General features: G+C 39.8%; 1 protein-coding gene across 1 annotated transcript in view; it reads left to right on the forward strand.

The window, feature by feature from the left end:
* The window catches only part of LOC311106278 (segment polarity protein dishevelled homolog DVL-3-like), a 70622-nt gene that overhangs the window by 25226 nt on the left and 30683 nt on the right, over positions 1-14713 (forward strand). Inside the window, exon 2 of the mRNA XM_084148564.1 lies at positions 13403-13472. Coding sequence (XP_084004690.1) covers positions 13403-13472 — 70 coding nt within the window. The remainder of the gene's footprint in view (positions 1-13402; positions 13473-14713) is intronic.

The raw sequence follows: 14713 nt of genomic DNA on the forward strand, positions 1-14713 counted from the left end.
GGTCCACACTGGTAAGTTAACTTACAGTGTATTTGGAAAGTATTCAGACCCCTTCACTTTTTCCACATTTTGTTACGTTACAGCCTTATTCTAAAATTGATTAAATAAAACAAAATTCTCATAAATCTACACACAATACCCCATAATGACAAAGCGAAAACAGGTTTTTAGAAATGTTAGCAAATTTATAAAAAAATATATTTACATAAGTATTCAGACCCTTTGCTTTTAGACTCTAAATTCAGCTCAGGTGCATCCTGTTTCCATTGATCAGCCTTGTGATGTTTCTACAACTTGATTGGAGTCCACCTGTGGTAAATTCAATTGATTGGACATGATTTGGAAAGGCACACACCAGTCTATATAAGGCCCCGCAGTTGACAGTGCATGTCAGAGCAAAAACCAAGCCATGAAGTCGAAGGAATTGTCCGTAGAGCTCCGAGACAGGATTGTGTCAAGGCACAGATCTGGGGAAGGTTATCAAAAGATGTATGCAGCATTGAAGGTCCCCAAGAACACAGTGGCCATCATTCTTAAATGGAAGAAGTTTGGAACCACCAAGACTCTTCCTAGAGCTGGCCACCCGGCCAAACTGAGCAATAGGGGGAGAAGGGCCTTGGTCAGGGAGGTGACCAAGAACCTGATGGTCACGCTGACAGAGCTCCAGAGTTAATCTATGGAGATGGGAGAACCTTCCAGAAGGACAACCATCTCTGCAGCACTCCACCAATCAGGCCTGTATGGTAGAGTGGCCAGATGGAAGCTACTCCTCAGTAAAAGGCACATGACAGCCCGCTTGGAGTTTGCCAAAAGGCACCTAAAGGACTCAGACCATGAGAAACAAGATTCTCTGGTCTGATGAAACCAAGATTTAACTATTTGGCCTGAATGCCAAGCGTCACATCTGGAGGAAACCAGGCACCGCTCATCACCTGGCCAATACCATCCCTACTGTGAAGCATGGTGGTGTCAGCATCATGCTGTGGGGATGTTTTTCAGCGGCAGGGACTGGGAGACTAGTCAGGATCGAGGGAAAGATGAACGGAGCAAAGTACAGAGAGATCCTTGATGAAAACCTTCTCCAGAGCCCTCAGGACCTCAGACTGGGGCGAAGATTCACCTTCAAACAGGACAACGAGCCTAAGCGCATAGCCAAGACAACACAGGAGTGGCTTCGGGACAAGTCTCTGAATGTCCTTGAGTGGCCCAGCCAGAGCCCGGACTTGAACCCGATCGAACATCACTGGAGAGACCTGAAAACAGCTGTGCAGCGACCCTCCCCATCCAACCTGACAGAGCTTGAGAGGATCTTCAGAGAAGAATGGGAGAAACTTCCCAAATACAGGTGTGCCAAGCTTGTAGCGTCATACCCATGAAGACTCGAGGCTGTAATTGCTGCCAAAGGTGCTTCAACAAAGTACTGAGTAAAGGGTCTGAATACTTATGTAAATGTGATATTTCCCTGTGTTTTTTAATATACATTTGCAAAAATGTCAACTTGTTTTTGCTTTGTCATTATGGGGTATTCTGTGTAGATTGATGAGGGAAAAAAGTATTTAATCCATTTAAGATTAAGGCTGTAACATAACAAAATGTGGAAAAAGTCAAGGGGTCTGAATACTTTCCGAATGCACTGTATGTAAATTAGACAGTCACAGAGGATTTTCTTCTGAATAACTGGTCAGGGCATAGCACTTTCCATTCAGCTTCAGGCTACTTTGATGTAAGGCTTGATCACACCTGTAGGGACTACTTCTATCCGTCACACCCGACGTTGTTGCTTTTCCATTGTTCATTAGATATATCAATGTAATTACACCCAACACAATGTTGAAAAACAAAATGCTTCCCACCACTAGATCACATAACTAGAAATGAACTGGAGGTGATCCCAATGCTGCCACCAATGTAGCGGAAGAAAGTGAAAGCTGAAACAGGAACTTTAACCAGGGTTCATACTTTGCAAAGTGAGCTCTAACAGCCGTTGCCATGACAGCCAAGTAGGCCTCTGGCCAGAGGCAGTAGACCTGCAATGCTGGCATATGCCTTGTTACAATAGACTCAGTATATAACATGATTGACACGACCGTAATAATCATCAAAAAACAGCCTTGGAAATGCCATAAGTGTAAGCTTACATAATTCATTATTTTACATGAACCTGTTTAACTGCATTGATATGGCTTAATTGATCATAGTCCAGACTCGTTATAGTTGCAAATACTATGCAGTTGCACCAGGGGAATTTAAAACAAACAGATTTTTTTTGCAGGTCTTCTGTTTCCCCACATTTATTGATGAATTAGTTTCCTATCATGAAAATCTATCCCCATTCCCCAATCAAATACCTTCATCGATACCACAAAAAAAACTGACAAATACAGCTTTTTACTCCAATTTTGCAACCCTCATAAAATCCAACATAGCACCAGTATCCCAAAGTATTAAGTGGAAACAAGCATAGAAAACAGCATTGGCTAATTATATACAATTACTAATACTAATTAATACAGCATTGATATTATATTATATGTATTTTGGTGACAACCTGGTTGATTAACAATATTGGGTCATTAACACATTTTTATTTTTATATAAATAAATGTGGGACACAAAAAACGGCAGTGTAGAACACCATTGCCCAAAATGCATTGCTCCAATAACTTTCAAAAGATTGTTCCGAAGTTTGACTACCAAAAATGTTTTTTCCTATGAATGAAGTAGCACAAAAATGTGTGTATTTTCACACGAATTAAGCCACAAAAAAAAAAAAAATGCACGAAATCTGCTGAAGAAATTTGCACGAATTGAGTGTCAGATTGTGTTGTTTTTTAACCATGTATTTTCCTATATATTGACACATCCTATGTGTTTTAATGAAATCAACTATATTCACTGAGCTTATCTGATGCTTTAAGCACACGGTTTGATTAAATAATTAAGACACACAAATGACTAGAGGGAGTCCGACCAGCAACTGATTTGATGGTGCTGGGCCCGGCTCAGACTTACTGCACTGTGTAAAAAAAATAAAAGACATCGAGTGACTAGCACCCGTTGTCTCTCTCTCCTGTCTGCTGCAGCGACCACCACAGAACGTCAGTGTTTATTGCGCAGAAGCTGCAACATAATTACAGCCATTTCTGACAAAATAATTATGTTAGCAAAATCCCTCATTTGTTTAGGAAAAACATTCCCTATTCACTCAACCCTTGCTATCTTTACGTGACACATGTATGCATCGCATGCACGTGACCAAAGACCTATTCACATGGGACTAGTATTACCAGAGAACTTTGGTTATGTAATTATTAAGCCAGAATGTCTGTTATTCCAGAGGATGATTCGGACGGGATTAGTTTTTTCCAAACTGCCCCCTGTAATTCTAAATGTTTTCTCAATAAATTGACGAGCCTGGAGGTTTTTATTCTAGGCGTGAAAATACAGTATTTCAACATGTCCAGGTGATAGGGCCACACTGATAACTCGAGCTTGGTTCCCAAGTTTCTAAACCATACCAAACCATTGTTGGTATAGTGTCGCCATAATATTTTAATTGAGGAAGTGTGATCATAAACATTAGGATATTTTAGCGATACGCAGTACGTCCTAAATGCCCCCCCAGCCTTCAGATGTCAGCTAAAACGGTGCAATTGCACTTGAGATTAATTTTAAGGCTATGGATGAGAAAGTGAACTTATCATTTCCAAACGTTTAGGTCAGTTGTATGCTGCTTTGCTAGGGTTGCATTAAATATAATCAATATTTTTTACTGATGCATTTGGCAATATTCAATTCATACGCCCAAAACATATAAACAAAAGCATTCACTGTGAAAGTTGATAGGCTACATGTAGGCCATTCATATATAGCTTAGGCCATTCATTCGAATCAGTTATTGTTTTCTTGTGCAAACCGCGAGCAACACCTGTCAAACTCAGACATTTCTCTTAAAACACAGGGATGTTGATTATCAGAGGACCTTGGAGTAGGTTATTCTGGCTGGAATTGTTACTCTCCTGACATGTAAAAATGACTGCCATGGCTGATTCGGATGGGACTAAAATGACAGATGTGGTGTTTTGTGCTCGTGCACATAATTACATTACCCGACTTCCCACAGTAAAACGAATCCCGTCCCAATAGGGCACAATAGGGCCTGACCTATAGCATCATAATCACATCAATAAATTGGTCATAACAAACTCTGAACACGTAACACATGTGACAGCAAAATGGATACAGAAGACGTGACAAATAAACTTGAAACGGGGGAATGTTTACTGGTTAAGAATGAGGCCACTGTGTTCTTGGTGACCTTCAATGCTGCAGAAATGTTTTGGTACCTTTCCCCAGATCTGTGCCTCGACACAATCCTTCGACCTCATGGCTTGGTTTTTGCTCTGACATGCACTGTCAACTGTGGGACCTTATATAGACTGGTGTTTGCCTTTCCAAATCATGTCCAATCAATTGAATTTACCACAGGTGGACTCCAATCAAGTTGTAGAAACATCTCAAGGATGATCAATGGAAACAGGATGCACCTGAGCTCAATTTCGAGTCTCATAGCAAAGGGTCTGAATACTTATGTAAATAAGGTATTTCTGTTTTTTTATATTTAATACATTTTCTAAATTTTCTAAAAACCTGTTTTTGCTTTGTCATTATGGGGTATTGTATTGATGAGGAAAACAATTAATTTAATCCATTTTAGAATAAGGCTGTAATGTAACAAAATGTGGAAAAAGGGAAGGGGTCTGAATACTTTCCGAATTCACTGTAAGTTAACTTACCAGTGTGGACCTAAAACAAAAACATTTTACACATTTACAAACTACCTTTTTGAAGTGTTATTGCAACCATGGTGTTCTTTTGTTACTGAAGCTTATATATCAAATAACCTGACAATGATTCACATCATATGGGTAGACAATATAATTTATCTGACTGTTTAGAACAATGTAAACAACACTAAATAAATTATAAGCGTACCAGTGAGTCTTGTGTAACATTTTTTTGTGTAACAAGTCTTTGTTACAGAAAAGACTAAAAACAGTCGCATTCATTCGTGAATGCAATTTCCGAAATGGAATGGTTTATTTATTGTTTAAGCAAATTATTCAAGGCTCGCTTTATTTTATTTTAAAACAAAAACGCTTGATTGCATTTCAAATCATGAATGACTCATGATTTGCTGTTTGATGACATGAACAAATAAATGATTGATTGATACAGTAGCCTATAGAAGTATTAAAATGTAGGCCTAAGTAGTTACGGTATTAAGACTAAACAGGATGTGCTCTTAGGCCTACAGCTCCATGGTGCTTATACAAGGCTGCTATACTAAGACTACTTATGATAATGACATCACTTATTATTATTATTATTATTATTATTATTATTATTATTATTATTATTATTATAGTAATAATACCAATAAGGAGATCCAGAAAAAGGAACATTATTATTATTATTATTATAGTAATAATAACAATAAGGAGATCCAGAAAAAGGAACATTATTATTATTATTATTATTATTATTATTATTATTATTATTATTATTATTATTATTATTATTATTTTTCTGACAATTTGGAACAGGGTAAACAACACTAAATAAATAATAAATAATAATAGTGTAAAGCCTTTATTACAGCAAAGCAAAGATTAAAAGCAGCCTAATGTTTACTTTTACATTTACATTTTAGTCATTTAGCAGACGCTCTTATCCAGAGCGACTTACAGTTAGTGACATGTTTCTTGACATGTCGTTGCGTGAGGCTTGGTGCTCACAGAATCAGTAGGATATTAAACAAACACTCAAACAGGCAACAGAAGCAGGATCTGTCTTATTTCTGTAAATATATTGATGATTTATAACGTCAGGCACATTTAACAGTTAGGCTATTGATTGTAGACCTAATTACGTTGGGGTTTCCACTTTCCTCACTTTTCTTAGACAATAAGGAAAGGGCTGTTTTCTCATCTCCTCATTCTGCTGCTACCTCCGCCACATTGTTCTCAACACCAATATGCTGGTTAACTTTGCTATTATGCACATAGCAACATGGTCTAGGAAAAGGCGCCAATTCAACAACGCACTGATGTGTTTCAGAACCGTGGACAGCGACTGCTATCCAACGAGGGAGAAAGCACATTTGTTATAAAATAGTATCATTTTTATAAGTGTTGCACCATTGTTCTTATGGAATATAACCATATACAATTTCAGTAGCACATGTCTTAGACTGATGGACTGTGCCATCCCCACTGCCTCCATAATGGATCAGTTCACTCAGCGTGAATCAGACAGGTGTCTTGTACACCATGATATTATCTATTTATTATTTTGCTACTGCTCGTCTAAAGAAATCTTGGTCGACCAACGGCCTATTGTCCAAACAATCGACCAGTCGACTAAATGGGGTCAGCCCTAGATAAATGCAATTCAAAACGGCAATAATGACATTAACGTATAAGGATGTGAGAGTAGGGTGACACTCCTACCGGGTCTAGATCCCAGGCCACCAGCACCAATGACGAGCACCCTTACCACTGTTCTAATAAGGGATATCTCTAGGGCATGTGATTATTGGGCCAGTATAGTTAGGGCCAGTCCAGAAGAAACCCTAAACCCTCCTACCTACGCACTTGTGTAGATCTTAAACAAATTGATAGGTATAAGCAATAGGGTGAATTTAAATATAAATATAAACATTCACCCAAAATGAATACCGGAACCTATTTCTGGCTTGGATGTCACTGCTCCCAGTGTAGCCCACAGTGTGCTCATGGCTGGGACATGCTGACTTCAAAACTGTGGATTCGTACAATCAAACACCGAGATCCTTTGCGGTGAGGATCCGTGCGGTGCACAATGTTTATCAGCGGCATGGGACCCAACTTCTCCTGCCTAAACAGTTCACAGAAAAGATTGCTCATGAAGGATGTTGGGTTGCCCGCTTCTACACCAGTTTCAAGTCCTGTGACCCGCGCATTGAATTTACGGGAATTATTTTCTAGTGATTCTGTTTTCTTTTTTAGGAGGTTGATTTCCCTTTTTAGCTTAGCCCTTTCCAGCCAGAGCGTTCTAATTTCGGAATAATCGTTATGATGGTTTAAAGGAGAAATATGCAGAAAACGCTCCACCATTTCCTAATTGCTAAAATTATAATAGTTAGCCTTAATTTCTGTTTGTGATAAAACAAGCAATGTATAGTGTAGAGAATCAATGTACCATCTAAACCGCTGTGAAATATATTTTCAGTAACCAAAAATATTGTATTTTCTGCTGTTTGAAGCTGGTGTACAAAACTGAAAGTCAAAGAGACAATAACTAAACTTAGGAACGGGAATCATAGAAATAGCGCATATAGAACAGATCTACCGCTTCTTAGACTTGCTTTCAATGACAGATCTATAACTAACATTTCTATGTGAATTTGGTCGGGTCACCCAAAAAGTTACATAATGCAGCTTTAAAGCCTTAATAACACTGCCATTGTTAGGCTATGGTTCAACCCAGCACTCAGAGAAACAAACACGACTAAGGGAGTGGAAGAAACAAAAATTATTTTAATAAAAGTTCAATTTGTCTTAGTCCAAAAACAACTGAAGAAAAGGAACAGAGTGGGCTAGTCGGCTCCGGAGGAAGGAGAGGCTGAGGCAGGCAGGCAGGCAGGCAGGCCGGCCGGCCGGCAGGCAGGCAGGCAGGTTGGGAGGTATGTCTGAACTGAAGACAAAACAAACGACAGGTTAAGGAGAGTAAAGAGCCAGGCTAAAGACAATTTAACTCTACTGGTGAGCCAAGTTACCGCTCTGGTAAGAACAACGATCTGGCGCCGGTGGAGAGCCATGCCCAGGAATTAGTAGTGCAGGTTGATGAGAGAATAGGATGCAGCTGCGTAGGCAGGAATCACTGGAAAGAACCCGCAGCTGCACAGGAGAGGCAGATCCTGAGCACGCCCCCCGATCCCTCCAGACACACCCACATAATGGGGACAAACACACATACAGATACAACAGACAAAGAGGGGACAAAACAAGGAGGAAGGGAAACAGAAAAGGGAGAAACAAGCTGCCCACATAACAGCCATCAAATCACTAATTTTATTTCTGAAAACTGACATTTACACATGACAGCATGAGCTACACATTAATTCAATGAAATGTCATGGAGCAAATCCTCCATTTGCTTGATGACTGGAAAGAAGGTGGATCTCAAGGGCTATTTTGACAGCTTCAAAGTGGAAACCAGGTGGATCAGTTGAGGTAAGAAAGTTGTTAAATTGGATCTTAATATTTTATCAAATGTGACTTGAAAGACAAAATTATTTTGTTAAAATGTCTATTTGCAGCGCTGAATAATATTGGTTGCAATGCTGCTTGAAGAAGCAGCAGGTAGCGTTAGCTATTGCTCTAGTTAGCTAGCTAGCTATCCTCTCCCTCCGTTTCTGAATGAATTTGTGGCTATTTCTTTCTAGCTGGCAAAATAAGTGAGCTAGATTTCCTTTGTGTACTGCCATATGTCGATAACATAGCTAAGTTTGTCGCTGGTATGGGATAGTAAATATCCCAAACCTAGCCAGGTAGATAGTGATAGCTGCAAGCTAAAACCGGGGCGAGTGAAGTGGAGGAGGGAATTTAGGGTGTTCACCCATAAAATGATTAATGAATAGGTATATACAAATATTTCCGTTCAATAGAGAATTGCGTCAGAAAAACAATAGTCAAAACCCCATGTCTCTACCATATATGGTTTAAAGTTACTCTAAGAATTTAGCATGTTTAGAGTGAATGCAATGTCATAACGGGCATGAAAAGTGGTTACTGCTCAATAGAACTCTGTGATGCTGCTCTGTGGCAGAACAGCGCTAACCTCGAACGTCAACTGACAAGTTAACTAGTGGCTGCAGGTTCGTGAGTGAAAACATGGGCTTTTTCTAAATGAAATCTGTGGAATGGAAAACAAAATAGGGACTAAATATACAGTACCAGTCAAAAGTTTGGACACACCTACTCATTCAAGGGTTTTTCTTTATTTGTACTATTTTCTACAATGCAGAATAATAGTGAACACATGAAAATGATGAAATAACACTTATGGAATCATTTAGTAACCAAAGAAATGTTAAACAAATCAAAATATATTTTTGATTTTAGATTCTTCAAAGTAGCCACCCTTTGCCTTGATGACAGCTTTGCACTCTCTTGGCATTCTCTCAACCAGCTTCACCTGGAATGCTTTTCCGACAGTCTTAAAGGAGTTCCCACATATGCTGAGCACTTGTTTGCTGCTTTTCCTTCACTCTGCGGTCCAACTCATCCCAAACCATCTCAATTGGGTTGAGGTCTGGTGATTGTGGAGGCCAGGTCATCTGATGCAGTACTCCATCACTCTCCTTCTTGGTCAAATAGCCCTTACACAACCTGGAGGTGTGTTGAGTCATTGTCATGTTGAAAAACAAATGATAGTCCCACTAAGCCCAAACCAGATGGGATGGCGTATTGCTACAGAATGCTGTGGTAGCCATGCTGGTTAAGTGTGCCTTGAATTCTAAATAAATCACAGACAGTGTCACCAGCAAAGCACTCCCACACCATCACACCTTCTTCTCCATGCTTCACGGTGGGAACCACACATGCAGAGATAATCCGTTTACCTACTTTGCGTCTCACAAAGGCACTGCTGTTAGAACCAAAAATCTCAAATTTGGACTCATCAGACCAAAGGACAGATTTCCACCGGTCTAATGTCCATTGTTCGTGTTTCTTGGCCCAAGCAAGTCTCTTCTTATTATTGGTGTCCTTTAGTAGCGGTTTCTTTGCAGCAATTCGACCATGAAGGCCTGATTCATGCGGTCTCCTCTGAACAGTTTATGTTTAGATGTGTCTGTTACTGTGAAACATTTATTTGGGCTGCAATTTCTGAGGCTGGTAACTAATGAATTTATCCTCTGCAGCATAAGTAACTCTGGGTCTTCCTTTCCTGTGGCGGTCCTCATGAGAGCCAGTTTCATCATAGTGCTTGATGGTTTTTCCGACTGCACTTGAAGAAACTTTCAAAATTCTTGATATTTTCTGTATTGACTGACCTTCATGTCTTAAAGTAATGATGGACTATCTTTTCTCTTTGCTTATTTGAGCTGTTCTTGCCATAATATGGACTTGGTATTTTACCAAATAGGTATATCTTCTGTATACCACTCCTACCTTGTCACAACACAACTGATTGGCTCAAAAGCATTAAGAAGGAAAGAAATTCCAAAAATTCACTTTTAAGAATGCACACCTGTTAATTGAAATGCATTCCAGGTGACTACCTCATGAAGCTGGTTGCGAGAATGCCAAGAGTGTGCAAAGCTGTCATCAAGGCAAAGGGTGGCTATTTGAAGAATCTCAAGTATAAAATATATTTTGATTTGTTTAACACTGTTTTGTTTACTACATGATTCCATATGTGTTATTTCATAGTTTTGATATCTTCACTATTATTCTACAAAAAATACAAAAAATAAAGAAAAACCCTTGAATGAGTAGGTGTGTCCAAACTTTTGACTGGTAGTGTATATATATATATATATATATATATATATATATATATATATATATATATATATATATATATATATCAGGTCTATGATTTTTTTATTATTTATCTTTCTGTAGGACAGTGTGGTGGACTGTCAGCTCTCAGACCTTCGTGAGGAGGACACTGTAGAAGCTGTCCCCATGGTGACAAGGACAGGCAGAGACTGGACAACATGTTGATGCTGAAGAAAGAGCTGAGGGAAGATCACACCCACACAGGACACACCCTCACAGCCCAAGTGAGCACAAAACGATAAGCCAGGGTAACAGAACACACACACACAACACACAGGACAGAAAGGTGAACATTGACTGGCAGAGAATCAACATTTGGCTAGCCTTGTCCCAGATCTGTTTATCCTATTGTATGATAGTTGTCATGCCATGTTACCATAGAAGTTGGCTATACATAGAAGTTGGCTATATGGCACAATCTGATGGAAGACCACACTAACATCTGGCTGATAGTCAAAACAGAAAGAGTGAAAGTTAAATGTACTAAAGGACTACTCTAGAAATCGTTGGCTTTGTTACAGGATAGATAGAAAGGAGAATAGGATGTGGTTTGTTTGAGTAGCACCTGAATGTGAGGGCAAGCGGTTATGCATAGTAGAGGACCGAAATTGTTTTAGGTTGAGGCACTCCAGGTAGTGTGATTCATTGTGGACACAGGCAAAGTAAAGGTTGTTATTATATTGTTATATGTTATATTAGACACTGATTCCCCGTCTAGGGAATAGGGTGCCATTTGGAACGCAGCCCTAGCGTTGAAAGATGATAAACTATTGTTCCTCCTGTGCAGGGTGAACCTGGCGTTGGCCTGCACTGAGCTGACAGAGAAGTATATGGCAGCCCCCGAAGTTACTCATCAACTTTATGCAAGAATTTCCTCTGTGTTGTCTTATGAATAAATATTACTTTACTACAGGAGCTTGGTCGTGTGAGAGGTCTGGCTGTCAAACAGTCTGAGATCCTGAGAAAGGCATCCCACGAGCAGATGGGTCAGTATGTTCAAACCCATGATGCAAATATTAAAGATTATACTCCATATTGATGTTGAATAAAATAGATTGACCACTGTTCTCACACTGGTTTCACTTAACTTGCAGTGAAACAGAATGTGAGCTTGCATGATCAGGCTGGTTTAGGGAGGTTATAGAAATACATTATGCTTGATGCCATGTCAACTGATGCCTGTCCACCAGCGTCGCTCCCTGGCCAGATCAATTTTGATGACAATATCCCTGAGATGAATGTTGTATATACTGTATTGTTATGGCTATGATGGTGATAACGTGCACCTTTTTTCTCTACAGGTTTGAATGAGACAATGTATTCCCCTAACCTTATTCTTTCAATAAAGTTCATATTTTATTAATATTATATTACTTGTTTGTCTTTATTTATCAAATGTAAGACTAAATGCTATTTGTAATTCGTTTTGATAATATACTATCCAGATAAGAAAGTGTCTGATCAAGGAACATTCCATAGAAAAAGACCATCGGTCACTAAAACAGCTGTAACTTGTTCACAGTAAAAGGTATTTCTATTCTGAGTTCAGATGTTCAATCATTACAAAACAAGGAAGACTCAATATGCTCTAAGTGTTTCTCTAACTTCATTAGAAAGTTGTGTAAATTGCAATTGTTTGGGGAAAAAAGCATTGATTTTCGTATAAGTACACATTTTCATAGGTGTTATTTCTTGACTGATTACAATTGTATTGATGGGGATGTCATATCATTTGAAAGGGCTGTTTCTCAGCTTTCAAAATATGTATCATGATTTCATATATGGTTTTACACCAGCAAATTATAGTCATTAATGCACGCAGAGGTCTTGATCCAGCAAGAAATGGAACATTAGTTTGTGTTTTTTGCAGGTCATGGAGTCCCCCTCTGTCACATTGGCCGCTGTCTCCAAACTTTCCGCTTTAGTTGAGTCCTTTTTGATAGGAAAAATATTTGTATTACTTGTTAAACAAAATCTCTTTCTCTGAGCAATTGTATTAGTATAAAATAATATAATTTCCCAATATAGCTCAGTATTTGAATAGTTAATTTTATACATTCATTTTTGCTCATCTTTATCAAGGGTGTCAATAATTTCGGAGCCCACTGTATACACTCACCGACCAGTTTATTAAGTAAACCCATTTAGTACCGGGTCGGACCCCTCTGCCTCCAGAACAGTCTGAATTCTTCGGGGCATTATTCAAGGTGTCGGAAACATTCCATAGGGATGTTGGACCTTGCTGACGTGATGGCATCACGCAGTTGCTGCAGATTGGACGGTGGTACATTCATGCTGTGAAGAACCTGTTCCATTTCATCCCAAAGATGCTCTATTGGGTTGAGGTCTGGGGACTGCGTAGGCCACTCAAGAAAACTGAACTCGCTGTCATGTACCAGGCAATGTTTTTCCATTCCTCAATTGTCCAATGTTGGTGATCGTGTGCCGACTGGAGCTGTTTCTTCTTGTTTTTAGCTGATAGGGGTGGAACCCGGTGTGGTCGTCTGCTGCAATAGCCCTGCTCTGCACACCACTGTTGTACTGCACCGTTATTTGTCTGTTGTGGCCATTCTAACATTCAATCGAACAGTAACTGAATGCCTCGATGCCTGTCTGCCTGCTTTATATAGCAAGCCACGGCCACCTGACTCACTGTCTGTAGGAGCGAACCATTTTTGTGAACGAGGTGGTGTACCTAATAAACTATATATATACACATGTTGCTGAGGTTGCCTTTAATGTTGTGATGTGTGTAACCTGGTGGATTTTGACTCCCTCCTTTCTCCCCTCAGGGTGGTGAAAGAGGAGATCTCAGACGACAATGCCAAACTGCCCTGTTTCAACGGCCGGGTCGTGTCATGGGTGAGCAACTGTTCTTCATGTTTATCACCGTCATCACCAATGCCCTCTCTCAATTCCATCGCAGTTCAGTTTTTCTCTCTCTCTCAATTCCACCGCATTTCAGTTTTTCTCTCTCAACACTCCCAACACTTTTGAAATGCATCACACCGGGGTGTTACTGTAATTAAAAGTTACATGACGGTATAACTTACGACTATTATCATAATTGAGCTGTAACACACACTACTGGATAGGATGTGTGGAATTGTGGAATGAGAGAAGCAGAGTGTGTTTGCGTGTGTGTGTCTGTGACACGTGTGTGTGACACGTGTGTGTGACTGTTTACTAGCTAGGCAACAGCTAACAGACTTGTGTAATTGGGTTTTGGTGGGATCTGTTTTGGCTTCAGATGGTTCGCTCATTTGGGAGCTGTGTATCCGTGTCTGTGTGTCTGTCCTGCTGTGTGTTGGCAACTGTGTGTGATGATGCTTTTGTGCGTGCATTTGGGAGCTGTGTGTGTAGTTAGTTGGTTGTTGTCATTCATTTGTATACTCTCGGTTGTGCTCTAGAAACCAAAGTCCATCGCTGTCTGATAGGTGAAATGGAGTGACTCAGCCAAGACCAGCTACAGTGCATTGGGAAAGTATTCAGACCCCTTGACTTTTTCCACATTTTGTTAAGTTACAGCCTTATTCTAAAATAGATTAAATTGTTTTTTCCATCAGCAATCTACACACAATACCCCATAATGACAAAGCAAAAACCGGTTTTCATTTGAGATGTTTCCACAACTTGATTGGAGTCCACCTGTGGTGAATTCAATTGATTGAACAATGGCACACACTTGTCTAAATAAGGTCCCAAAGTTGACAGTGCAAGTCAGAGCAAAAACCAAAACATGAGGTCGAAGCAATTGTTCGTAGAGCTCCGAGACAGGATTGTGTCGAGGCACAGACATGTGGAAGGGTACCTAAAAATGTCTGCAGCAGGTCCTCAAGAACACAGTGGCCTCCATCATTCTTCAATGGAAGAAGTTTGGAACCACCAAGACTCTTGCTAGGGGTGGCCATCCGGCCAAACTGAGCAATCGGGGGAGAAGGGCCTTGGTCAGGGAGGTTCCTTTGTGGAGATGGGAGAACCTTCCAGAAGGGCAACCATAATAATATAATAAATAATAATAAACCATCTCTGCAGCACTCCACCAATCAGGCATTTATGGTAGAGTGGCCAGACGGAAGCCACTCCTCAGTAAAAGGCACATG

This window comes from Coregonus lavaretus (genome assembly GCF_964263955.1).
Source record: "Coregonus lavaretus genome assembly, chromosome: 30".
Lineage (NCBI taxonomy): Eukaryota > Metazoa > Chordata > Actinopteri > Salmoniformes > Salmonidae > Coregonus > Coregonus lavaretus.